The sequence below is a fragment of the Scyliorhinus canicula genome, chromosome 17 (genome assembly GCF_902713615.1).
Source record: "Scyliorhinus canicula chromosome 17, sScyCan1.1, whole genome shotgun sequence".
In the NCBI taxonomy this organism is placed as follows: domain Eukaryota; kingdom Metazoa; phylum Chordata; class Chondrichthyes; order Carcharhiniformes; family Scyliorhinidae; genus Scyliorhinus; species Scyliorhinus canicula.
The window spans coordinates 128571481-128597479 of record NC_052162.1 but is presented as its reverse complement, the minus strand read 5'-3'; the positions used below and the strand labels follow the sequence as shown (position 1 = coordinate 128597479).

At 54.7% G+C, this 25999-nt stretch overlaps 1 protein-coding gene across 2 annotated transcripts; it reads right to left on the bottom strand.

Annotated features, from left to right (window-relative positions):
• Window positions 1–783: 783 nt before the first annotated feature.
• Window positions 784–24059, bottom strand: LOC119952104 (heterochromatin protein 1-like). Of its 2 annotated transcripts, none has more exons than XM_038775665.1 (5): window positions 23805–24059; window positions 20819–21004; window positions 2693–2797; window positions 1117–1218; window positions 784–890 (listed from the first exon to the last, which is right to left on the bottom strand). In XM_038775665.1, exons 1-5 carry the CDS (start codon window positions 23937–23939, stop codon window positions 801–803), a joined length of 618 nt encoding a protein of 205 aa, XP_038631593.1. In that variant the 5' UTR covers window positions 23940–24059; the 3' UTR covers window positions 784–800. The 2 variants fall into 2 exon arrangements, with proteins under 2 accessions (XP_038631593.1, XP_038631594.1); XM_038775666.1 differs by having other exon boundaries at window positions 2693–2794.
• Between the last annotated feature and the right edge of the window lie 1940 nt (window positions 24060–25999).

The following is a 25999-nucleotide window of genomic DNA, read 5'->3' as shown; positions in this document are numbered from 1 at the left end:
CTCACTGACACAGCCTGTCCCCACTCTCAGATACCAGCTCCTCCCTCACTGACACACTGCCTGTCCCCACTCTCAGATACCAGCTCCTCCCTCACTGACACACAGCCTGTCCCCACTCTCAGATACCAGCTCCTCCCTCACTGACACACAGCCTGTCCCCACTCTCAGATACCAGCTCCTCCCTCACTGACACACAGCCTGTCCCCACTCTCAGATCCCAGCTCCTCCCTCACTGACACACAGCCTGTCCCCACTCTCAGATACCAGCTCCTCTCTCACTGACACACAGCCTGTCCCCACTCTCAGATACCAGCTTCTCCCTCACTGACACACAGCCTGTCCCCACTCTCAGATACCAGCTCCTCCCTCACTGACACACAGCCTGTCCCCACTCTCAGATACCAACTCCTCCCTCACTGACACACAGCCTGTCCCCACTCTCAGATACCAGCTCCTCTCTCACTGACACACAGCCTGTCCCCACTCTCAGATACCAGCTCCTCCCTCACTGACACACAGCCTGTCCCCACTCTCAGATACCAGCTCCTCCCTCACTGACACACAGCCAGTCCCCACTCTCAGATACCAGCTCCTCCCTCACTGACACACAGCCTGTCCCCACTCTCAGATACCAGCTCCAAGAATAAGCTAATGTTAACACCAGTCCTGGATCTTGGTCCCATTCTCATACTGGGCCTGAATGGGTTCAGCGGTGAATTTCTCTCAGCGTGCCGGGCCGTGTCCAACCCCAGAAGAGAGGCCAGCATTTGTCACAGGGAACAAGGTTCGCTCCTCATTACCTACCTGCCCTCAGCATCCTCCACGTCTGCATCCCCATCGCTCCCACCTGGTAACTCGTCCAGTTCCACCTCCGGGTCGGTGTTCAACTCCTGCCAACCAGAGGAAAGAAAATCAACACCACCCGGGAACACCAACCCGCCCCCGCTGCACGCCCACCAGGCAGAGGCCTGGCTGCCGAATCGGAGGGGGGGGGGGGGGGGGGGGGGGGGGGGCGCGGGAGTGCGATATCTCTTCCGAACGCACTCCTCACTCCCCTTCTCTCACCCACACCCCGTTCTCTCTGCGACTGAAAACCAGAATCGGGTGAAGGCTCACCTCCGTCCCGTAGCCCTCAGAGTTGCTTGCCCCGTTAGCTGGCCCGGCGCTTGCCAGCGGCTCACGATCTCCCTCTGTCGTCGCACTAGGTACTGGCGAGGCCTAAGGACAGACAAGCAGCCATCAGTACTGTGGTGGTATAAGAACATAAGAACATAAGAACTAGGAGCAGGAGTAGGCCATCTGGCCCCTCGAGCCTGCTCCGCCATTCAATTAGATCATGGCTGATCTTTTGTGGACTCAGCTCCACTTTCCGGCCCGAACACCATAACCCTTAATCCCTTTATTCTTCAAAAAACTATCTATCTTTACCTTAAAAACATGTAATGAAGGAGCCTCAACTGCTTCACTGGGCAAGGAATTCCATAGATTCACAACCCTTTGGGTGAAGAAGTTCCTCCTAAACTCAGTCCTAAATCTACTTCCCCTTATTTTGAGGCTATGCCCCCTAGTTCTGCTGTCACCCGCCAGTGGAAACAACTTGCCCGCATCTATCCTATCTATTCCCTTCATAATTTTAAATGTTTCTATAAGATCCCCCCTCATCCTTCTAAATTAGCATAACTGCCTGCCATCGGTGCAGAACACCGGCTTACCATTGGACCTGGTCGGTCACGTGCCTCTCGACCGGTTGGTTTAGACCAGTCATGTGACGACTCCCCGATTGGTCGAGAGGCTGAGTTAACCCCGCCTCCAGGGCGGGGTATAAATACCCAGTACTCCCGGCGGTCGTCCTTCTACTGTAATCGACCGCAGGGCTTAACATCTAGTATATTAAAGCCATACTTTTGTTCAGCAACTCGTCTCGCGTTCAATTGATGGTACATCAAGTACACGCGGTAGAGAGGGCGCACCAACCCAGAGAACGCTCCTTTATCTGCAGCGAAGACACATCACTCAGATCGGGAGGCGGTGACGCGTGGTCATGATTCTGGACTAGTAATCCAGAGCCCCAGGTTAGTCCTCTTGCAAACATAGTAGGAGGAGGGGCATTGGTAGTCAGGAGCGCGTGACACAGTTAAATTTAAAAAAAAAGAATACAAAAATGTCTTTAACAACATGCTTCACAGCGCCAGGGCCCCAGGTTCTATTCCCCGCTGGGTCACTGTACGTGCGGAGTCTGTGCGTTCTCCCCGTGTCTGCGTGGGTTTCCTCCGGGTGCTCCGGTCTCCTCCCACAGTCCAGGGATGTACAGGTTGAGTGGATTGGCCATGCTAAAAAAAGGTTATGTGGGGTTACTGGGCCACGGGGGTAGGTTGGAAGTGTGGGCTTAAATGGGGTGCTCGTTCCAAGGGCCGGTGCAGACTCGATGGGCCGAATGGCCTCCTGCTGCACTGTAAATTCTATGAATCTCTGAATCCGAAATGAAATAAAAATCGCTTATTGTCACGAGTAGGCTTCAAATGAAGTTAGTGTGAAAAGCCCCTAGTCGCCACATTCCGGCGCCTGTTCAGCACCATCCCCCACACCCGGCACACGCCCTCTGTAAACTGACAAGAGGCACTGGCAAAGGAATAGAGATATCCTGAGGGAAAGACACATCAGTTTCAAGAAGACTGCTGCGAGGAACACTCACCACCTTAAAAGACGTCTTCAGCCGACACTGCCTTGGGTGAGCGCCATTTCGGAGGATCCGCATCTCCGGAACATTCTGACCGACCGTTAACGACTCGTTGCCCTGCTGATTAACCGGACAAAACATTTATTCCAATTGTGGCCGGATTCCCAAATCTTCCAATCGCCCCCAGCCCTGACGTTAACTGGATTTCATTCGGGAAAGAAGTTGGGGCAAGTCGGTATGTTCGAACCTACATCTAGGCCCACTGCATCGGCCCATCTCCACCTTCGCTGGCCAAGGTTGGCGAGGCCTCGATTGCAAACTGCTCACCCCCACTTTCCGAATTCCTCCCAGGCCCATTCAAGGTTTCTAGTCTCCTCCAGCCCAACAACCCTCTGCAATCGATGCGCTCCTCAAATTCCACCCTCGCACACATCCGATATTTTCATTTGTCCCAGAGGAACTTTCAGCCTCCCAAAGCCCCCGCCCCAAAGATTCTCCCCTACAGCTTTCCAACCTCCCTTGATGAACACTCTTCGGGAAATCAGCAGCTTCCAACACGGAGAGGGCACCCAAACCCCGTTTAGCAATACCACCCGAGCAAAGCCCTGGCCATTGTGGGATCTTGCAGGTGATCATCAATTGAATCATAACTGATGGTGTTGCAATATTATGATAAGACAGCTCAACCACCGAGATACAGCCTGCCCATCAATCCCTCAGAGATACAGCCTGCCCATCAATCCCCCAGAGAGAGATACAGCCTGCACATCAATCCCCCAGAGAGAGATACAGCCTGCCCATCAATCCCCCAGAGAGAGATACAGCCTGCCCATCAATCCCCCAGAGAGAGATACAGCCTGCCCATCAATCCCCCAGAGAGAGATACAGCCTGCCCATCAATCCCCCAGAGAGAGATACAGCCTGCCCATCAATCCCCCAGAGAGAGATACAGCCTGCCCATCAATCCCCCAGAGAGAGATACAGCCTGCCCATCAATCCCCTAGAGAGAGATACAGCCTGCCCATCAATCCCCCAGAGAGAGATACAGCCTGCCCGTCAATCCCCCAGAGAGTTACAGCCTGCCCATCAATCCCCCAGAGAGATACAGCCTGCCCGTCAATCCCCCAGAGAGATACAGCCTGCCCATCAATCCCCCAGAGAGATACAGCCTGCCCATCAATCCCCCAGAGAGAGATACAGCCTGCCCATCAATCCTCCAGAGAGATACATCCTGCCCGTCAATCCCCCAGAGAGGTACAGCCTGCCCGTCAATCCCCCAGAGAGAGATACAGCCTCCATCAATCCCCCAGAGAGATAGTCTGCCCATCAATCCCCCAGAGAGAGATACAGCCTGCCCATCAATCCCCCAGAGACACAGCCTGTCCATCAATCCCCCAGAGAGATAGAGCCTGCCCATCAATCCCCCAGAGAGATACAGCCTGCCCATCAATCCCCCAGAGAGATACAGCCTGCCCATCAATCCCCCAGAGAGATACAGCCTGCCCATCAATCCCCCAGAGAGATACAGCCTGCCCATCAATCCCCCAGAGAGAGTACAGCCTGCCCAGTCAATCCCCCAGAGAGATACAGCCTGCCCGTCAATCCCCCAGAGAGATACAGCCTGCCCATCAATCCCCAGAGAGAGATACAGCCTGCCCATCAATCCCCCAGAGAGATACAGCCTGCCCATCAATCCCCCAGAGAGATACAGCCTGCCCGTCAATCCCCCAGAGAGATACAGCCTGCCCGTCAATCCCCCAGAGAGAGATACAGCCTCCATCAATCCCCCAGAGAGATACAGCCTGCCCATCAATCCCCCAGAGAGATACAGCCTGCCCATCAATCCCCCAGAGAGATACAGCCTGCCCATCAATCCCCCAGAGATACAGCCTGCCCATCAATCCCCCAGAGAGATACAGCCTGCCCATCAATCCCCCAGAGATACAGCCTGCCCATCAATCCCCCAGAGATACAGCCTGCCCATCAATCCCCCAGAGATACAGCCTGCCCATCAATCCCCCAGAGATACAGCCTGCCCATCAATCCCCCAGAGAGAGATACAGCCTGCCCGTCAATCCCCCAGAGAGATACAGCCTGCCCACCAATCCCCCAGAGAGATACAGCCTGCCCATCAATCCCCCAGAGAGATACAGCCTGCCCATCAATCCCCCAGAGAGAGATACAGCCTGCCCGTCAATCCCCCGAGAGATACAGCCTGCCCATCAATCCCCCAGAGAGAGATACAGCCTGCCCATCAATCCCCCAGAGAGAGATACAGCCTGCCCGTCAATCCCCCAGAGAGAGATACAGCCTGCCCGTCAATCCCCCAGAGAGATACAGCCCGCATATCTATCCCCCAGAGAGTTACATCCTGCCCGTCAATCCCCCAGAGAGATACAGCCTGCCCGTCAATCCCCCAGAGAGAGATACAGCCTCCATCAATCCCCCAGAGATACAGCCTGCCCATCAATCCCCCAGAGATACAGCCTGCCCATCAATCCCCCAGAGAGATACAGCCTGCCATTCAATCCCCCAGAGAGATACAGCCTGCCCATCAATCCCCCAGAGAGATACAGCCTGCCCATCAATCCCCCCGGGAGAGATACAGCCTGCCCATCAATCCCCCAGAGAGATACAGCCTGCCCGTCAATCCCCCAGAGAGATACAGCCTGCCCATCAATTCCCCAGAGAGATACAGCCTGCCCATCAATCCCCCAGAGAGAGATACAGCCTGCGCATCAATCCCCCAGAGAGAGATACAGCCTGCCCATCAATCCCCCAGAGAGATACAGCCTGCCCATCAATCCCCAAGAGAGATACAGCCTGCCCATCAATCCCCCAGAGAGAGATACAGCCTGCCCATCAATCCCCCAGAGAGATACAGCCTGCCCATCAATCCCCCAGAGAGAGATACAGCCTGCCCATCAATTCCCCAGAGAGATACAGCCTGCCCGTCCATCCCCCAGAGAGAGATACAGCCTGCCCATCAATCCCCCAGAGAGATACAGCCTGCCCATCAATCCCCCAGAGAGAGATACAGCCTGCCCATCAATCCCCCAGAGAGATACAGCCTGCCCGTCAATCCCCCAGAGAGAGATACAGCCTGCCCATCAATTCCCCAGAGAGATACAGCCTGCCCGTCCATCCCCCAGAGAGAGATACAGCCTGCCCATCAATCCCCCAGAGAGATACAGCTTGCCCATCAATCCCCCAGAGAGATACAGCCTGCCCATCAATTCCCCAGAGAGAGATACAGCCTGCCCGTCAATCCCCCAGAGAGAGATACAGCCTGCCCATCAATCCCCCAGAGAGATACAGCCTGCCCATCAATCCCCCAGAGAGATACAGCCTGCCCATTAATCCCCAGAGAGATACAGCCTGCCCGTCAATCCCCCAGAGAGAGATACAGCCTGCCCGTCAATCCCCAGAGAGAGATACAGCCTGCCCGTCAATCCCCCAGAGAGAGATACAGCCTGCCCATCAATCCCCCAGAGATACAGCCTGCCCGTCAATCCCCAGAGAGAGATACAGCCTGCCCGTCAATCCCCCAGAGAGAGATACAGCCTGCCCGTCAATCCCCCAGAGATACAGCCTGCCCATCAATCCCCCAGAGATACAGCCTGCCCGTCAATCCCCCAGAGATATACAGCCTACCCATCAATCCCCCAGAGAGAGATACAGCCTACCCATCAATCCCCCAGAGAGAGATACAGCCTGCCCGTCTATCCCCAGAGAGAGATACAGCCTGCCCATCAATCCCCCAGAGAGATACAGCCTGCCCATCAATCCCCCAGAGAGAGATACAGCCTGCCCATCAATCCCCCAGAGAGATACGGCCTGCCCATCAATCCCCCAGAGAGATACAGCCTGCCCATCAATCCCCCAGAGAGAGGTACAGCCTGCCCGTCAATCCCCCAGAGAGAGATACAGCCTGCCCATCAATCCCCCAGAGAGAGATACAGCCTGCCCGTCAATCCCCCAGAGAGAGATACAGCCTGCCCATCAATCCCCCAGAGAGATACAGCCTGCCCGTCAATCCTCCAGAGAGATACAGCCTGCCCGTCAATCCCCCAGAGAGAGATACAGCCTACCCATCAATCCCCCAGAGAGAGATACAGCCTGCCCGTCAATCCCCCAGAGAGAGATACAGCCTGCCCATCCATCCCCCAGAGAGAGATACAGCCTGCCCATCATTCCCCCAGAGAGAGATACAGCCTGCCCGTCAATCCCCCAGAGAGATACAGCCTGCCCATCAATCCCCCAGAGAGAGATACAGCCTGCCCGTCAATCCCCCAGAGAGATACCGCCTGCCCGTCAATCCCCCAGAGAGAGATACAGCCTGCCCGTCAATCCCCCAGAGAGATACAGCCTGCCCATCAATCCCCCCGGGAGAGATACAGCCTGCCCATCAATCCCCCAGAGAGAGATACAGCCTGCCCGTCAATCCCCCAGAGAGAGATACAGCCTGCCCATCAATCCCCAGAGAGATACAGCCTGCCCATCAATCCCCCAGAGAGAGATACAGCCTGCCCATCAATCCCCCAGAGAGAGATACAGCCTGCCCATCAATCCCCCAGAGAGAGATACAGCCTGCCCATCAATCCCCCAGAGATACAGCCTGCCCGTCTATCCCCAGAGAGAGATACAGCCTGCCCGTCAATCCCCCAGAGAGAAACAGCCTGCCCATCAATCCCCCAGAGAGAGATACAGCCTGCCCATCAATCCCCCAGAGAGATACAGCCTGCCCATCAATCCCCCAGAGAGATACAGCCTGCCCATCAATCCCCCAGAGAGATACAGCCTGCCCATCAATCCCCCAGAGAGATACAACCTGCCCATCAATCCCCCAGAGAGAGATACAGCCTGCCCGTCAATCCCCCAGAGAGATACAGCCTGCCCATCAATCCCCCAGAGAGATACATCCTGCCCGTCAATCCCCAGAGAGATACATCCTGCCCGTCAATCCCCAGAGAGATACAGCCTGCCCATCAATCCCCCAGAGAGAGATACAGCCTGCCCATCAATCCCCCAGAGAGAGATACAGCCTGCCCATCAATCCCCCAGAGAGAGATACAGCCTGCCCGTCAATTCCCGGAGAGAGAGATACAGCCTACCCATCAATCCCCCAGAGAGAGATACAGCCTGCCCGTCAATCCCCCAGAGAGAGATACAGCCTGCCCATCCATCCCCCAGAGAGAGATACAGCCTGCCCATCAATCCCCCAGAGATACAGCCTGCCCATCAATCCCCCAGAGAGAGATACAGCCTGCCCGTCAATCCCCCAGAGAGAGATACAGCCTGCCCATCAATCCCCCAGAGAGAGATACAGCCTGCCCATCAATCCCCCAGAGAGATACAGCCTGCCCATCAATCCCCCAGAGAGATACAGCCTGCCCATCAATCCCCCAGAGAGAGATACAGCCTGCCCGTCAATCCCCCAGAGAGAGATACAGCCTGCCCATCAATCCCCCAGAGAGAGATACAGCCTGCCCGTCAATCCCCCAGAGAGATACAGCCTGCCCGTCAATCCCCCAGAGAGAGATACAGCCTGCCCGTCAATCCCCCAGAGAGATACAGCCTGCCCATCAATCCCCCCGGGAGAGATACAGCCTGCCCATAAATCCCCCAGAGAGAGATACAGCCTGCCCGTCAATCCCCCAGAGAGAGATACAGCCTGCCCATCAATCCCCCAGAGAGATACAGCCTGCCCATCAATCCCCCAGAGAGAGATACAGCCTGCCTGTCAATCCCCCAGAGAGAGATACAGCCTGCCCATCAATCCCCCAGAGAGAGATACAGCCTGCCCATCAACCCCCCAGAGATACAGCCTGCCCGTCTATCCCCAGAGAGAGATACAGCCTGCCCGTCAATCCCCCAGACAGATACAGCCTGCCCATCAATCCCCCAGAGAGAGATACAGCCTGCCCATCAATCCCCCAGAGAGATACAGCCTGCCCGTCAATCCCCCAGAGAGCTACAGCCTGCCCGTCAATCCCCCAGAGAGATACAGCCTGCCCATCAATCCCCCAGAGAGATACAGCCTGCCCATCAATCCCCCAGAGAGAGATACAGCCTGCCCGTCAATCCCCCAGAGAGATACAGCCTGCCCGTCAATCCCCCAGAGAGATACAGCCTGCCCATCAATCCCCCAGAGAGAGATACAGCCTGCCCATCAATCCCCCAGAGATACAGCCTGCCCATCAATCCCCCAGAGAGAGATACAGCCTGCCCGCCAATCCCCCAGAGAGATACAGCCTGCCCATCAATCCCCCAGAGAGAGATACAGCCTGCCCATCAATCCCCCAGAGAGATACAGCCTGCCCATCAATCCCCCAGAGAGATACAGCCTGCCCGTCAATCCCCCAGAGAGATACAGCCTGCCCATCAATTCCCCAGAGAGAGATACAGCCTGCCCGTCAATCCCCCAGAGAGAGATACAGCCTGCCCATCAATCCCCCAGAGAGATACAGCCTGCCCATCAATCCCCCAGAGAGATACAGCCTGCCCATCAATCCCCCAGAGAGATACAGCCTGCCCATCAATCCCCCAGAGAGATACAGCCTGCCCATCAATCCCCCAGAGAGAGATACAGCCTGCCCGTCAATCCCCCAGAGATACAGCCTGCCCGTCAATCCCCCAGAGAGAGATACAGCCTGCCCATCAATCCCCCAGAGAGATACAGCCTGCCCATCAATCCCCCAGAGATACAGCCTGCCCATCAATCCCCCAGAGAGATACAGCCTGCCCATCAATCCCCCAGAGATACAGCCTGCCCATCAATCCCCCAGAGATACAGCCTGCCCATCAATCCCCCAGAGAGAGATACAGCCTGCCCGTCAATCCACCAGAGAGATACAGCCTGCCCATCAATCCCCCAGAGAGATACAGCCTGCCCATCAATCCCCCAGAGAGATACAGCCTGCCCATCAATCCCCCAGAGAGAGATACAGCCTGCCCGTCAATCCCCCCGAGAGATACAGCCTGCCCATCAATCCCCCAGAGAGAGATACAGCCTGCCCATCAATCCCCCAGAGAGAGATACAGCCTGCCCGTCAATCCCCCAGAGAGAGATACAGCCTGCCCGTCAATCCCCCAGAGAGATACAGCCCGCCCATCAATCCCCCAGAGAGATACATTCTGCCCGTCAATCCCCCAGAGAGATACAGCCTGCCCGTCAATCCCCCAGAGAGAGATACAGCCTCCATCAATCCCCCAGAGAGATAGTCTGCCATCAATCCCCCAGAGAGAGATACAGCCTGCCCATCAATCCCCCAGAGATACAGCCTGCCCATCAATCCCCCAGAGAGATACAGCCTGCCCATCAATCCCCCAGAGAGATACAGCCTGCCCATCAATCCCCCAGAGAGATACAGCCTGCCCATCAATCCCCCAGAGAGATACAGCCTGCCCATCAATCCCCCAGAGATACAGCCTGCCCATCAATCCCCCAGAGAGATACAGACTGCCCATCAATCCCCCAGAGAGAGATACAGCCTGCCCGTCAATCCCCCAGAGAGATACAGCCTGCCCATCAATTCCCCAGAGAGATACAGCCTGCCCGTCAATCCCCCAGAGAGAGATACAGCCTGCCCGTCAATCCCCCAGAGAGAGATACAGCCTGCGCATCAATCCCCCAGAGAGAGATACAGCCTGCCCATCAATCCCCCAGAGAGATACAGCCTGCCCATCAATCCCCCAGAGAGATACAGCCTGCCCATCAATCCCCCAGAGAGAGATACAGCATGCCCATCAATCCCCCAGAGAGAGATACAGCCTGCCCATCAATCCCCCAGAGAGAGATACAGCCTGCCCATCAATTCCCCAGAGAGATACAGCCTGCCCGTCCATCCCCCAGAGAGAGATACAGCCTGCCCATCAATCCCCCAGAGAGATACAGCCTGCCCATCAATCCCCCAGAGAGAGATACAGCCTGCCCATCAATCCCCCAGAGAGATACAGCCTGCCCGTCAATCCCCCAGAGAGAGATACAGCCTGCCCATGAATTCCCCAGAGAGATACAGCCTGCCCGTCCATCCCCCAGAGAGAGATACAGCCTGCCCATCAATCCCCCAGAGAGATACAGCCTGCCCATCAATCCCCCAGAGAGATACAGCCTGCCCATCAATTCCCCAGAGAGAGATACAGCCTGCACGTCAATCCCCCAGAGAGAGATACAGCCTGCCCATCAATCCCCCAGAGAGATACAGCCTGCCCATCAATCCCCCAGAGAGATACAGCCTGCCCATCAATCCCCAGAGAGATACAGCCTGCCCGTCAATCCCCCAGAGAGAGATACAGCCTGACCGTCAATCCCCAGAGAGAGATACAGCCTGCCCGTCAATCCCCCAGAGAGAGATACAGCCTGCCCATCAATCCCCCAGAGAGATACAGCCTGCCCATCAATCCCCCAGAGAGATACAGCCTGCCCATCAATCCCCCAGAGAGATACAGCCTGCCCATCAATCCCCCAGAGAGATACAGCCTGCCCATCAATCCCCCAGAGAGATACAGCCTGCCCATCAATCCCCCAGAGAGAGATACAGCCTGCCCGTCAATCCCCCAGAGATACAGCCTGCCCGTCAATCCCCCAGAGAGAGATACAGCCTGCCCATCAATCCCCCAGAGAGATACAGCCTGCCCAACAATCCCCCAGAGATACAGCCTGCCCATCAATCCCCCAGAGAGATACAGCCTGCCCATCAATCCCCCAGAGATACAGCCTGCCCATCAATCCCCCAGAGATACAGCCTGCCCATCAATCCCCCAGAGAGAGATACAGCCTGCCCGTCAATCCCCCAGAGAGATACAGCCTGCCCATCAATCCCCCAGAGAGAGATACAGCCTGCCCGACAATCCCCCAGAGAGAGATACAGCCTGCCCGTCAATCCCCCAGAGAGATACAGCCCGCCCATCAATCCCCCAGAGAGATACATCCTGCCCGTCAATCCCCCAGAGAGATACAGCCTGCCCGTCAATCCCCCAGAGAGAGATACAGCCTCCATCAATCCCCCAGAGAGATAGTCTGCCCATCAATCCCCCAGAGAGAGATACAGCCTGCCCATCAATCCCCCAGAGATACAGCCTGCCCATCAATCCCCCAGAGAGATACAGCCTGCCCATCAATCCCCCAGAGAGATACAGCCTGCCCATCAATCCCCCAGAGAGATACAGCCTGCCCATCAATCCCCCAGAGAGATACAGCCTGCCCATCAATCCCCCAGAGATACAGCCTGCCCATCAATCCCCCAGAGAGATACAGCCTGCCCATCAATCCCCCAGAGAGAGATACAGCCTGCCCGTCAATCCCCCAGAGAGATACAGCCTGCCCATCAATTCCCCAGAGAGATACAGCCTGCCCGTCAATCCCCCAGAGAGAGATACAGCCTGCCCGTCAATCCCCCAGAGAGAGATACAGCCTGTGCATCAATCTCCCAGAGAGAGATACAGCCTGCCCATCAATCCCCCAGAGAGATACAGACTGCCCGTCAATCCCCCAGAGAGATACAGCCTGCCCATCAATCCCCCAGAGAGAGATACAGCCTGCCCATCAATCCCCCAGAGTGAGATACAGCCTGCCCATCAATCCCCCAGAGAGAGATACAGCCTGCCCATCAATTCCCCAGAGAGATACAGCCTGCCCGTCCATCCCCCAGAGAGAGATACAGCCTGCCCATCAATCCCCCAGAGAGATACAGCCTGCCCATCAATCCCCCAGAGAGAGATACAGCCTGCCCATCAATCCCCCAGAGAGATACAGCCTGCCCGTCAATCCCCCAGAGAGAGATACAGCCTGCCCATCAATTCCCCAGAGAGATACAGCCTGCCCGTCCATCCCCCAGAGAGAGATACAGCCTGCCCATCAATCCCCCAGAGAGATACAGCCTGCCCATCAATCCCCCAGAGAGATACAGCCTGCCCATCAATTCCCCAGAGAGAGATACAGCCTGCCCGTCAATCCCCCAGAGAGAGATACAGCCTGCCCATCAATCCCCCAGAGAGATACAGCCTGCCCATCAATCCCCCAGAGAGATACAGCCTGCCCATCAATCCCCAGAGAGATACAGCCTGCCCGTCAATCCCCCAGAGAGAGATACAGCCTGCCCGTCAATCCCCAGAGAGAGATACAGCCTGCCCGTCAATCCCCCAGAGAGAGATACAGCCTGCCCATCAATCCCCCAGAGATACAGCCTGCCCGTCAATCCCCAGAGAGAGATACAGCCTGCCCGTCAATCCCCCAGAGATACAGCCTGCCCGTCAATCCCCCAGAGATATACAGCCTACCCATCAATCCCCCAGAGAGAGATACAGCCTACCCATCAATCCCCCAGAGAGAGATACAGCCTGCCCGTCTATCCCCAGAGAGGATACAGCCTGCCCATCAATCCCCCAGAGAGATACAGCCTGCCCATCAATCCCCCAGAGAGAGATACAGCCTGCCCATCAATCCCCCAGAGAGATACAGCCTGCCCATCAATCCCCCAGAGAGATACAGCCTGCCCATCAATCCCCCAGAGAGATACAGCCTGCCCATCAATCCCCCAGAGAGATACAGCCTGCCCATCAATCCCCCAGAGAGAGATACAGCCTGCCCGTCAATCCCCCAGAGATACAGCCTGCCCGTCAATCCCCCAGAGAGAGATATAGCCAGCCCATCAATCCCCCAGAGAGATACAGCCTGCCCATCAATCCCCCAGAGAGAGATACAGCCTGCCCGTCAATCCCCCAGAGAGAGATACAGCCTGCCCGTCAATCCCCCAGAGAGAGATACAGCCTGCCCATCAATCCCCCAGAGAGATACAGCCTGCCCATCAATCCCCCAGAGAGAGATACAGCCTGCCCATCAATCCCCCAGAGAGAGATACAGCCTGCCCGTCAATCCCCCAGAGAGATACAGCCTGCCCATCAATCCCCCAGAGATACAGCCTGCCCGTCAATCCCCCAGAGATACAGCCTGCCCGTCAATCCCCCAGAGATACAGCCTGCCCGTCAATCCCCCAGAGATACAGCCTGCCCATCAATCCCCCAGAGAGATACAGCCTGCCCGTCAATCCCCCAGAGAGATACAGCCTGCCCGTCAATCCCCCAGAGAGATACAGCCTGCCCGTCAATCCCCCAGAGAGAGATACAGCCTGCCCATCAATCCCCCAGAGAGATACAGCCTGCCCGTCAATCCCCCAGAGATACAGCCTGCCCGTCAATCCCCCAGAGAGATACAGCCTGCCCATCAATCCCCCAGAGAGAGATACAGCCTGCCCATCAATCCCCCAGAGAGATACAGCCTGCCCATCTATCCCCCAGAGAGATACAGCCTGCCCATCAATCCCCCAGAGAGATACAGCCTGCCCATCAATCCCCCAGAGAGATACCGCCTGCCCATCAATCCCCCAGAGAGATACAGCCTGCCCATCAATCCCCCAGAGAGATACAGCCTGCCCATCAATCCCCCAGAGAGATACAGCCTGCCCATCAATCCCCCAGAGAGAGATACAGCCTGCCCATCAATCCCCCAGAGAGATACAGCCTGCCCGTCAATCCCCCAGAGAGAGATACAGCCTGCCCATCAATCCCCCAGAGAGATACAGCCTGCCCGTCAATCCCCCAGAGAGATACAGCCTGCCCATCAATCCCCCAGAGAGATACAGCCTGCCCATCAATCCCCCAGAGAGAGATACAGCCTGCCCATCAATCCCCCAGAGAGAGATACAGCCTGCCCGTCAATCCCCCAGAGAGAGATACAGCCTGCCCGTCAATCCCCCAGAGAGAGATACAGCCTGCCCGTCAATCCCCCAGAGATACAGCCTGCCCGTCAATCCCCCAGAGAGAGATACAGCCTGCCCATCAATCCCCCAGAGAGATACAGTCTGCCCGTCAATCCCCCAGAGAGAGATACAGCCTGCCCATCAATCCCCCAGAGAGATACAGCCTGCCCGTCAATCCCCCAGAGAGAGATACAGCCTGCCCATCAATCCCCCAGAGAGATACAGCCTGCCCATCAATCCCCCAGAGAGAGATACAGCCTGCCCATCAATCCCCCAGAGAGAGATACAGCCTGCCCGTCAATCCCCCAGAGAGATACTGCCTGCCCATCAATCCCCCAGAGAGAGATACAGCCTGCCCGTCTATCCCCAGAGAGAGATACAGCCTGCCTATCAATCCCCCAGAGAGAGATACAGCCTGCCCATCAATCCCCCAGAGAGATACAGCCTGCCCGTCAATCCCCCAGAGAGATACAGCCTGCCCATCAATCCCCCAGAGAGATACAGCCTGCCCATCAATCCCCCAGAGAGAGATACAGCCAGCCCATCAATCCCCCAGAGAGATACAACCTGCCCGTCAATCCCCCAGAGAGATACAGCCTGCCCATCAATCCCCCAGAGAGATACAGCCTGCCCATCAATCCCCCAGAGAGAGATACAGCCTGCCCATCAATCCCCCAGAGAGAGATACAGCCTGCCCATCAGTCCCCCAGAGAGAGATACAGCCTGCCCATCAATCCCCCAGAGAGAGATACAGCCTGCCCATCAATCCCCCAGAGAGATACAGCCTGCCCATCAATCCCCCAGAGAGATACAGCCTGCCCATCAATCCCCCAGAGAGATACAGCCTGCCCATCAATCCCCCCGGGAGAGATACAGCCTGCCCATCAATCCCCCAGAGAGATACAGCCTGCCCATCAATCCCCCCGGGAGAGATACAGCCTGCCCATCAATCTTCATCGCAAGATGCACATTCGAGGCAACGTATTTATCATAATAAATTCATATACGCAAGCAAGATGAATTGATTGGCCTCCGACAGAGCAACCACAAATTTAATCTCTCTGCCCCACTCTCTCCCCATTACCCGGTGTCAATTCCAAACTAATCCCACTGCTCCATACTCTCTCCATAATCTTGTATCAATCCCAACAATTCCTATTGACCCTCTCCTGTAGCTCTGTTTCAGCCCAATCTAATCCCTCTGCCCTGCACTCGCCCCATAGTGCTCCATCAGTCCCAAACTAATCCCACTCTCCCCATAGCTCCGTATCAATCCCAAACTAATCCCACTGCCCCGCGCTCTCCCGTAACCCTGTACCGCCACCCCACGCTCCAGGCAGCTGTGCCTCTGCCCGTGAATCAAGTAACAATTTCTTGGCAAATTGAACATCCCTTAACTCAGTCGCGCACAGCGGCGAATCACTCCACATTCCAACCACCCCACCCGTCGGATATCATGCCACGCTTCAGAGACGCCCTTCCCACCATTTTAAAATTGATGCCGCCTCCCACCCCCCCCCCCCCCCCCCCCACCCCCCCCCACCCACCCACCCCTCCACACACACTGCAAAACCAGAGAAACACCACCCCACCCCATTCAAACCCTTTAGAAACCTTTGGAATTTGCAGAGACTGAACTGAATGTCTCGAGTCCTTCTCTGCCTTAAGCTGACACAGGGTGTCAGTCCTGTCCTCGGGGGGTTTGTTTCCGCACTGCTCACTCACACATCCTGGTTTGCCCTATCAGGGGCAGTTGGAGTTGCTTCGCCCCCACCTCGAGCCGCAGCCTAACCGGCGGGGTGTTCGAATCCCACCATCACCTTCCCCTTTTAAGCCCTGGTGCGGCCAATTCTCCGCGCCCCACTGACGCTAATCCAGCTCCCTGGCACCGTCACAGAGTGCCAGCAAACACCTCCCAGCCCGTGCTCCGGCTCCTTCCCCCTCCCCACACACCACCCCAGTCACCCAGAGAATAGGCGAGTGGGTAAGGGACAGGAGGGGGTTGGGGGAGTGACATTCAGCCCACAAAAGCAGAAGAACAAGCAGGTTAAAGGACGACCTTACCCTCCTCCCCCCAGTGCCTTCCATAGTCAGCCGACACTGTTCTCCTCTTCCCACACCCCCTTCCCCCCCCCCCCCCCCCCCCCTTTCCCAAGCCAGGCTGTGTCAGTACACAGCTGTGTCAGAGTTAAATATAGGATCACTTGCTAATTGGGAGATCGCCACTGCAAGCTATCACCATCTGATAGTCAGTAGACGTCAGATGTATTTATAGAGGCAACGCGCACTAATCCCAGCCCACCCCGCATCCTGACTTCACACTACTGGGAGAAGGGCAAGTGATGAGGAAAAAACGGAGCACAGTGGTAACTCTACCCTGCACTTTGTCGCCATCAAACACTCCCAGGACAGGGACAGCACGGGGTTAGATACAGAATAAAGCTCCCTCTACACTGTCCCCATCAAACACTCCTAGGACAGGTACAGCACGGGGTTAGATACAGAGTAAAGCTCCCTCTACACTGTCCCCATCAAACACTCCCAGGACAGGTACAGCACGGGGTTAGATACAGAGTAATGCTCCCTCTACACTGTCCCCATCAAACACTCCCAGGACAGGTACAGCAGTGTTAGATACAGAGTAAAGCTCCCTCTACACTGTCCCCATCAAACACTCCCAGGACAGGTACAGCAGTGTTAGATACAGAGTAAAGCTCCCCCTACACTGTCCCCATCAAACACTCCCAGGACAGGTACAACACGGGGTTAGATACAGAGTAAAGCTCCCTCTACACTGCCCCCATCAAACACTCCCAGGACAGGTACTGCACGGGGTTTGATACAGTGTAAAGCTCCCTCGACACTGTCCCCATCAAACACTCCCAGGACAGGTACAGCACGGGGTTTGATACAGTGTAAAGCTCCCTCTACACTGTCCCCATCAAACACTCCCAGGACAGATACAGCACGGGGTTAGATACAGAGTAAAGCTCCCTCTACACTGTCCCCATCAAACACTCCCAGGACAGGTACAGCACGGTGTTAGATACAGAGTAAAGCTCCCTCTACACTGTCCCCATCAAACACTCCCAGGACAGGTACAGCACGGGGTTAGATACAGAGTAAAGCTCCCTCTACACTGTCCCCATCAAACACTCCCAGGACAGGGACAGCACGGGGTTAGATACAGAGTAAAGCTCCCTCTACACTGTCCCCATCAAACACTCCCAGGACAGGTACAGCACGGGGTTAGATACAGAGTAAAGCTCCCTCTACACTGTCCCCCATCAAACACTCCCAGGACAGGTACAGCACAGGGTTAGATACAGAGTAAAGCTCCCTCTGCACTCTCCCCATCAAACACTCCCAGGACAGGTACAGCACGGGGTTAGATACAGAGTAAAGCTCCCTCTACACTGTCCCCATCAAACACTCCCAGGACAGGGACAGCACGGGGTTAGAGACAGAGTAAAGCTCCCTCTACACTGTCCCCATCAAACACTCCCAGGACAGGTACAGCAGTGTTAGATACAGAGTAAAGCTCCCTCTACACTGTCCCCATCAAACACTCCCAGGACAGGTACAGCAGTGTTAGATACAGAGTAAAGCTCCCCCTACACTGTCCCCATCAAACACTCCCAGGACAGGTACAACACGGGGTTAGATACAGAGTAAAGCTCCCTCTACACTGCCCCCATCAAACACTCCCAGGACAGGTACAGCACGGGGTTTGATACAGTGTAAAGCTCCCTCTACACTGTCCCCATCAAACACTCCCAGGACAGGTACAGCACGGGGTTTGATACAGTGTAAAGCTCCCTCTACACTGTCCCCATCAAACACTCCCAGGACAGATACAGCACGGGGTTAGATACAGAGTAAAGCTCCCTCTACACTGTCCCCATCAAACACTCCCAGGACAGGTACAGCACGGTGTTAGAAACAGAGTAAAGCTCCCTCTACACTGTCCCCATCAAACACTCCCAGGACAGGTACAGCACGGGGTTAGATACAGAGTAAAGCTCCCTCTACACTGTCCCCATCAAACACTCCCAGGACAGGGACAGCACGGGGTTAGATACAGAGTAAAGCTCCCTCTACACTGTCCCCATCAAACACTCCCAGGACAGGTACAGCACGGGGTTAGATACAGAGTAAAGCTCCCTCTACACTGTCCCCCATCAAACACTCCCAGGACAGGTACAGCACGGGATTAGATACAGAGTAAAGCTCCCTCTACACTGACCCCCATCAAACACTCCCAGGACAGGTACAGTACGGGGTTCGATACAGAGTAAAGCTCCCTCTACACTGTCCCCCATCAAACACTCCCAGGACAGGTACAGCACGGGGTTAGATACAGAGTAAAGCTCCCTCTACACTGTCCCCATCAAACACTCCCAGGACAGGTACAGCACGGGGTTAGATACAGAGTAAAGCTCCCGCTACACTGTCCCCATCAAACACTCCCAGGACAGGTACAGCACGGGGTTAGATACAGAGTAAAGCCCCCTCTACACTGCCCCCATCAAACACACCCAGGACAGGTACAGCTTGGGGTTAGATACAGAGTAAAGCCCCCTCTACACTGTCCCCATCAAACACACCCAGGACAGGTACAGCAGTGTTATATACAGAGTAAAGCTCCCTCTGCACTATCCCCATCAAACACTCCCAGGACAGGTACAGCACAGGGTTAGATACAGAGTAAAGCTCCCTCTGTACTGTCCCCATCAAACACTCCCAGGACAGGGACAGCACGGGGTTAGATACAGAGTAAAGCTCCCTCTACACTGTCCCCATCAAACACTCCCAGGACAGGGACAGCAGTGTTAGATACAGAGTAAAGCTCCCTCTACACTGTCCCCATCAAACACTCCCAGGACAGGGACAGCAGTGTTAGATACAGAGTAAAGCTCCCTCTACACTGTCCCCATCAAACACTCCCAGGACAGGTACAGCACGGGGTTAGATACAGAGTAAAGCTCCCTCTACACTGTCCCCATCAAACACTCCCAGGACAGGTACAGCACGGGGTTAGATACAGAGTAAAGCTCCCTCTACACTGTCCCCATCAAACACTCCCAGGACAGGGACAGCACGGGGTTAGATACAGAGTAAAGCTCCCGCTACACTGTCCCCATCAAACACTCCCAGGACAGGTACAGCACGGGGTTAGATACAGAGTAAAGCTCCCTCTACACTGTCCCCATCAAACACACCCAGGACAGGTACAGCACGGGGTTAGATACAGAGTATTGCTTTTCTACTTTGCACACAAGACAGACAATGCACAAAATCTGAACAGCGCAGAGGGACTGGAATTGACCCAATTCCACCTCCCGATTGGGAGTGGGGGGGGATCTCCATTTGACCCCAGCTCCCACGGTGTTAAAGATGCAATGTGTGGTCACTGAAGAATAGCTTTGTGGTGAGTCTTCCCCTCCACTTCCACTTCCACCTCCACCTCCACCCTCACCCCCGGACCCTCCGTGTCTATTGTGCTCAGCCCGTGTGCCTGCCTCTTGGGGGCTAGAGGCTCTGCCCTGGAATCCCCAGCCCCTCCCCCCACCCTCCCCCCCGCAGGTGGCCATGTGAAGGACCTGCTCATGATTCATTTCAACAACCCTGCAATGTCCCTTCCCCAAAACATGGCAATGGCAACCTTTGAGAGATTCCTGGTTGGCCGTCTGTGATGGGAAGACCATTGGACCAGACTCTGCGATCATGTTCCGCAGCTGCATAAAAAAAAGAGGCGGTTGCTATTCTAACTCTTCGACTCCCGGAGCAATGTGTACCTATCCCAGCACCATTGGCGTCCCCCATGTCCTTGACACAATTCACAAAATTTGAAATATATGGCGCTAGTCTCAGTAATGATTACCGTGACAACTCTCATCGATTGTCATTGGGGGAAAAAAACCATCTGGTTTACTAACGTCCCCCTTTAGGGAAGGGGAAATCTGCTGGTCCTACCCGGTATGGGCAACACCCGACTCCAGCAACCCCACCCCCTTCCCCCCCCCACCCCACCCACCCCCGCCACGGTTGGCCCCACCCATTCAAATGGCCGAACGAGCCACACATATTTGGAGTTGGCAGGCTGGGGCTGTGAAGCAACTGTGCTAACCACTGTGCTATTGCGCCACAAGGGATTAACCAAACGGTTAATGTCACTAATTAGCAGCACCAACCTGCAAACAACAAAGGTTAAAATCGCTGGTTTGTCCACCTCCCCCCCCCCCCCCCCACACGCCCGCTGTCCCACGCCCCAATCCAGCTCCGTCCACTGTCCCCCCCCCCCCCCCCCCCACCCCAAACCCACTCTCCCTCGTCCCAGAAAAGTGCCCATTGGTGCAGGTTAAGGATTTGGCGCTCTTACCCGGGCACTCGGTTCTGCCGGAGGCAGGCTCTGTTCCAGCTGGGAGTGATACTCAGTGACCAGCCGGCGGCAGCCCCGCAGGTTCTCAATGGGTTCCCAAGTGTTAGCTTTGGGGCTGTAGCCCTTCCATTTCAGCAGGTACTCCACACCCCCCTCCATGTAGCGGGAATTCAGGATGGTCTCCACCTGCAGGACAGACACACGGAATGGGTAGGTGGGAGGGGGATAGATGAGAACACAACAGAGGGTTAAAAACACATTTGAGGCATTGCCATCGTCAGTGCCACTCACCAAGCCTCGGCCGATGTTGGGTTCAGTACATCCTCAGTTAGTAGCGAACGGGTCTCAAAAGGGACACCCAAAGGGGCAAGTGTCTCCCAGACGGAGGTTTTCTCCTTAAAATGGATTTTCACGAGATCTGAGCATCACTGGCCAGACTCTTGAACCTCCTGCAGTCTGTGTGTGTGTGTGTGTGTGTGTGTGTATGTGGGGCAAAGGTATCATCCACGGTGCCCCGTTAGGGAGGGCTTTCCAGGATTTTGACCCAGCGACAGTGAAGGTACGCCCAATTATCATTCTACAAAGCACAGCAAGAGCGTGATGGATACTCCCCACTCACTTGGGCGAGTGCGTCTTCAAGAAGCTCGTCACCATCCAGGACAAAGCAGCCCCGCTTTGATCGGCACCCCATCCACAAACATTCACTCCCTCCACCACCGACGCACAGTGACAGCAGTGTGTGTACCATCTACAAGATGCACCGCAGCCACTCACCAAAGCTCCTTCGACAGCACCTTCCAAACCCACCACCTCTACCATCTAGAAGGACAAGGGGGCAGCAGACACATGGGGAACTCCACCACCTGCAAGTTCCCCTCCGAGCCCCACACTCACCATCCTGACTGGGAAATATATCGGCCGTTCCTTCACTGTCGCTGGATCACAATCCTGGACCTCTCTCTAGTATATTAATAATTCACAGCTCCAGCTGTCGTAGTGATATAACCTCCTTACTCAATTATTGAGTAGCAGTATATCAATCCAATACAATTGTTGGGCACTGATATTTAAGAATTGCTAAAGACCTTTTTATCATGGGGACGGTTCATAGCCATGTTTGAGGAATTGTTCGTCATGGGCGAGGGGGTGAAAAGGAGCAAAAACTTCCACAAACTGGGAACTGTCAGACATGGAGAATGTATTTCAATTTGTTTTTTTTTGTTTGTTTTGTGGGGTGGGGGGGGGGGGGGGGGGGGGGGTTGTAGTTGGTTTCCCTCCCCTCTTATTTTCTCTTTTTTCTTCCCCCTACTCCTATTTTCCCTTCTCTCTCAGTGGGTCCGCGGAGGGGGGGGGGGGGGGGGGGGGGGGTCGCGAGAGAAGTTTTGTTTTCTGAATAGGGGGTCCCCCCTTTGACTTGCCGCTCACCAAGTGGTCGCCACTGGTCCATGGGGGGGGGGGGGGTCTCTCTCTCTCCTGGTCACTGGCTCCACCCCCCCTCATGCTTTCGTCTCCAGCTCCGCGCTGGGAGGGGTTCGCCGCTCCTCTTCTGCCGCCACACTCTCCGGCTGTGGTCGGGCAAGTTCGCGCTCTTAGGCACACGTTCCGTAGGGTAACGGGACGCAACACAGGAGCCCCTCGACCGCTCACTTTTCCCTCCCCTCCCCCCACCGCCGGAAGTCGAATCTTTTGTTTTCTTTATACTTTTGACTATGTTTGTAATAAAATATATATTTTTAAAACTTAAATTATTTGGAACAATGTGCTTTAAATGCCAGTGAAACCATTCCAATCTGATGGCTTAAAGGTTACAATAATGAGCCGATCATCAAGATTTAAAAGGGGAGCAGGCGCTAGGAATAGTAGTAATAGGAGAGGAATAGTAGTAATAGGAGAGGAATAGTAGTAATAGGAGAGGAATAGTAGTAATAGGAGAGGAATAGTAGTAATAGGAGAGGAATAGTAGTAATAGGAGAGGAATAGTAGTAATAAGATTTTAGAACATCAATAACTTATCATTTGTCAACAAAGGTTGGTGTTACCAGTTACAGCGCTAACCAAGACTAATTTGCTTGCTATCCAGGCAACCACTTTCAGCATCATTTACACAAACTAGCCTAGTTAGCAAGTTTGTAAAACTGCAAACATCATTGACTCTCAGTAAGAAAACATCACAGACCAAGGCAAGCCGATTACCCAGGCAATACCTGTAAAAAAAATCCCCTAGTCGCCACAATCCAGCACCTGTTCGGGTACACGGAGGGAGAATTCAGAATGTCCAATTCACCTAACAGCACGTCTTTCGAAACTTGTGGGAGGAAACCGGAGCACCCGGAGGAAACCCTCGCAGACACGAGGAGAACGTGCAGACTCCACACAGACAGTGACCCAGCGGGGAATCGAACCTGGGGCTGTGAAGCAACTGTGCTAACCACTGTGCTATTGCGCCACAAGGGATTAACCCAACGGTTAATGTCACTAATTAGCAGCACCAACCTGCAAACAACAAAGGTTAAAATCGCTGGTTTGTCACACCAACCAGCAAACTAAGGCCATCACTGGTTAGCAGCACCAACCAGCAAACAAAACCAGTGATTAGTTTGAAGTGCCAACCAGCCAACTACGGTTATCACTAGTTAGAGCATCAACCTCAAAGTAAAGTTTTCCCTAGTTAGCAGCACCAACCAGCAAACCAAGATTAACCATCACTTACTTACCTGCACGAAACCAGAGGCCAGTTTGATGGAAATCCCTCACACCACCACTTCAAACTGACATTGAACTTACCCCCGTTACCCAAGTCGACGAGGTTTCACCAGCCACGGTTTAGCATGTGGTCAAAATATAAGCCATAGAAAGTTAAGGAGGTTGAGAGGTGAAAGAAAAGTTATTGGACTGCTGCGGGTTTAACTAGTGGTTTTGGTTGGGGGGGGGGGGCTGCTCGGCGTGTTTGTGTACATAAGGCAGGTGGTTTCATGGGTGTCTTTACCTCGTACTCGGGTCCAGGCGCCGAGTGCTCGCTGCGGGATATCGAGCGCCTCCGGCTGCGCGCACCCCGCGGGTTGCGGCGGACATTCAGCAGTTGGCTGCTGACCATTAGGTGACGGCTGCGGCCCTTGCGCATTTTATTTTATTTTATATATCTCCCCCTCTCACTGGTAAATCCTACCGACGCGGACCGACTCTGTCTCCACCACCACTACAGTCAGTACCGGTACTGACTGCGCAGCGCCGCACGCTCCTCCACCGCCCTTTATAACCTCTCCCTGGCTCCCCCCAGCCCACCCATTGTTCGGTCATCCACCCGCCGGCCAATCAACCCGGAGGGGCTGGGGTTGACGATTGTTGACGTCGGGGCTGGACGGTTGAGTCCCGCCCCTCCCTTGTGACGTCACAAATGCGTTTTGCTCCCAGGGATTGGGGAGGGAGGGGAGTGGGAGATGAGGGGCGGAGGGGAGTGGGAGATGAGGGGAGGAGGGGAGTGGGAGATGAGGGGCAGGGGGGAGGAGAGATGGGGAGGGGAGAGGGAGAGAGATGAGGGGGAGGAGAGATGAGGGAGGTGGAGAGGGGAGAGAGAGATGAGGGGGAGGGGAGATGGAGAGGGGAGAGAGAGATGAGGGGGAGGGGAGAGAGAGATGAGGGGGAGCGGAGATGGAGAGGGGAGAGAGAGATGAGGGGGAGGGGAGAGAGAGATGAGGGGGAGGGAGAGAGGAAAGATGGAGAGGGAGATGAGGGGGAGGGAGAGGGGAGAGATGGGGAGGGAGGAGAGGGGAGGGGGAGGGAGAGAGGAAAGATGGGGAGGGGAGAGGGAGATGAGGGGAGAGATGGGGAGGGGAGAGGGAGATGGGGAGGAGAAATGGGAGGGTAGAAATGGGGAGGGGAGAGGGAGATGAGGGGAGGGTAGAAATGGGGAGGTGGAGGGGAGAGGGAGATGAGGGGGAGAGTAGAAATGGGGAGGGGGTGGTGGAGGGGAGTGATGGGGTGGGAGAAATGGGGTCAGGAGATGGGGAGGAGGTGGGAGAGTGGCACAGTGGGGAGCAGTGTTCGATTCCGGCCTTGGGTGATGATGTGGAGTTTGCACTTTCTTCCCGTTGTTACATTCTGGTGCTTGGGCGGTCGGAATCATGCACAAGAGAGTGTCTGGTTCTTGACTTGTAAATGTTTATTATTAAATAAATGCATGGGTTAGATAACTGAGAAATATATCAAAAATCTACTCACTATAATAAATTAACCAAGAGCTACTTGATGTATGACTATTCACTATGACAACTAGAAGACCATAAGACATAGAAACAGAAGTAGGCCACTTGGCCCATCGAGTCTGCTCAGTCATCCACTCGGCCCATCAACGTCTGCTCAGTCCTTCAATCATGTCTGATATGTTTCTCATCCCCATAACTCCGGATCTCCTTATTCATCAAGAACCTATCTCGGTCTTAAAGACACTCAGTGATGTGGCCTTGTTATGGGCCAGGACTTAGAAACCCCAAAGTGTATTATGAAGTTCACCTGTAATACAACGTTAATGTTGAATTTGGCTAGGATGAGCACAAAAACCTTCACGGAAGAGAAAATGCTGGGAAGCTTTGACAAAGAGTCATCGGACTCGAAACATGAGCTCTTTTCTCTCCCTACAGATGCTGCCAGACCTGCTGAGATTTTCCAGCATTTTCTCTTTCGTTTCAGATTCCAGCATCCGCAGTAATTTGCTTTTTTACAAAAGCCTTCACTGCAGGTGTGATTAATCAGACTTCATATTTTCTTGCTGTCTTCATACAAACACAGCAAGACACAGCAAGATTTTTTATCAATTACAAACATAAAGACACCACACAGCTACAGTAATCTAAATATAACACTTAATGAATTCCCCCTTAGCTGTTCCAATTCAATAACAAAATCCAATTAAACCAAAACCCCTTTTCTTTTTTTAAATAAATTCAGAGCTCCCAATTTTTTTTCCAATTAAGGGGCAATTTAGCGTGGCAAATCTACCTATCCTGCACATCTTTGGGTTGTGGGGGCAAAACCCACGCAGACATGGGAGAAAGTGCAAACTCCACACGGACCGTGACCCAGGGCCGGGATTCGAACCCGGGTCCTCAGCACCATAGTCAGCAATGCTAACCACTGTGCCACCGTGCTGCCCCAAAACCCCTTTTCAATGGCATGGCCCAGTAC

What these genes read in the sequence shown, in the direction of transcription:
- LOC119952104 (XM_038775665.1), bottom strand. Translation starts at nt 23,939, where the DNA reads ATGCGCAAGGGCCGCAGCCGTCACCTAATGGTCAGCAGCCAACTGCTG. An exon ending in CGGCAGAACCGAGTGCCCGG is followed by an intron (nt 2,798 to 20,818) that starts GTAAGAGCGCCA and finishes CCGGTTAATCAG; the next exon opens with CAGGGCAACGAGTCGTTAAC. An exon ending in CTGAGGGCTACGGGACGGAG is followed by an intron (nt 891 to 1,116) that starts GTGAGCCTTCAC and finishes TCTGGTTGGCAG; the next exon opens with GAGTTGAACACCGACCCGGA.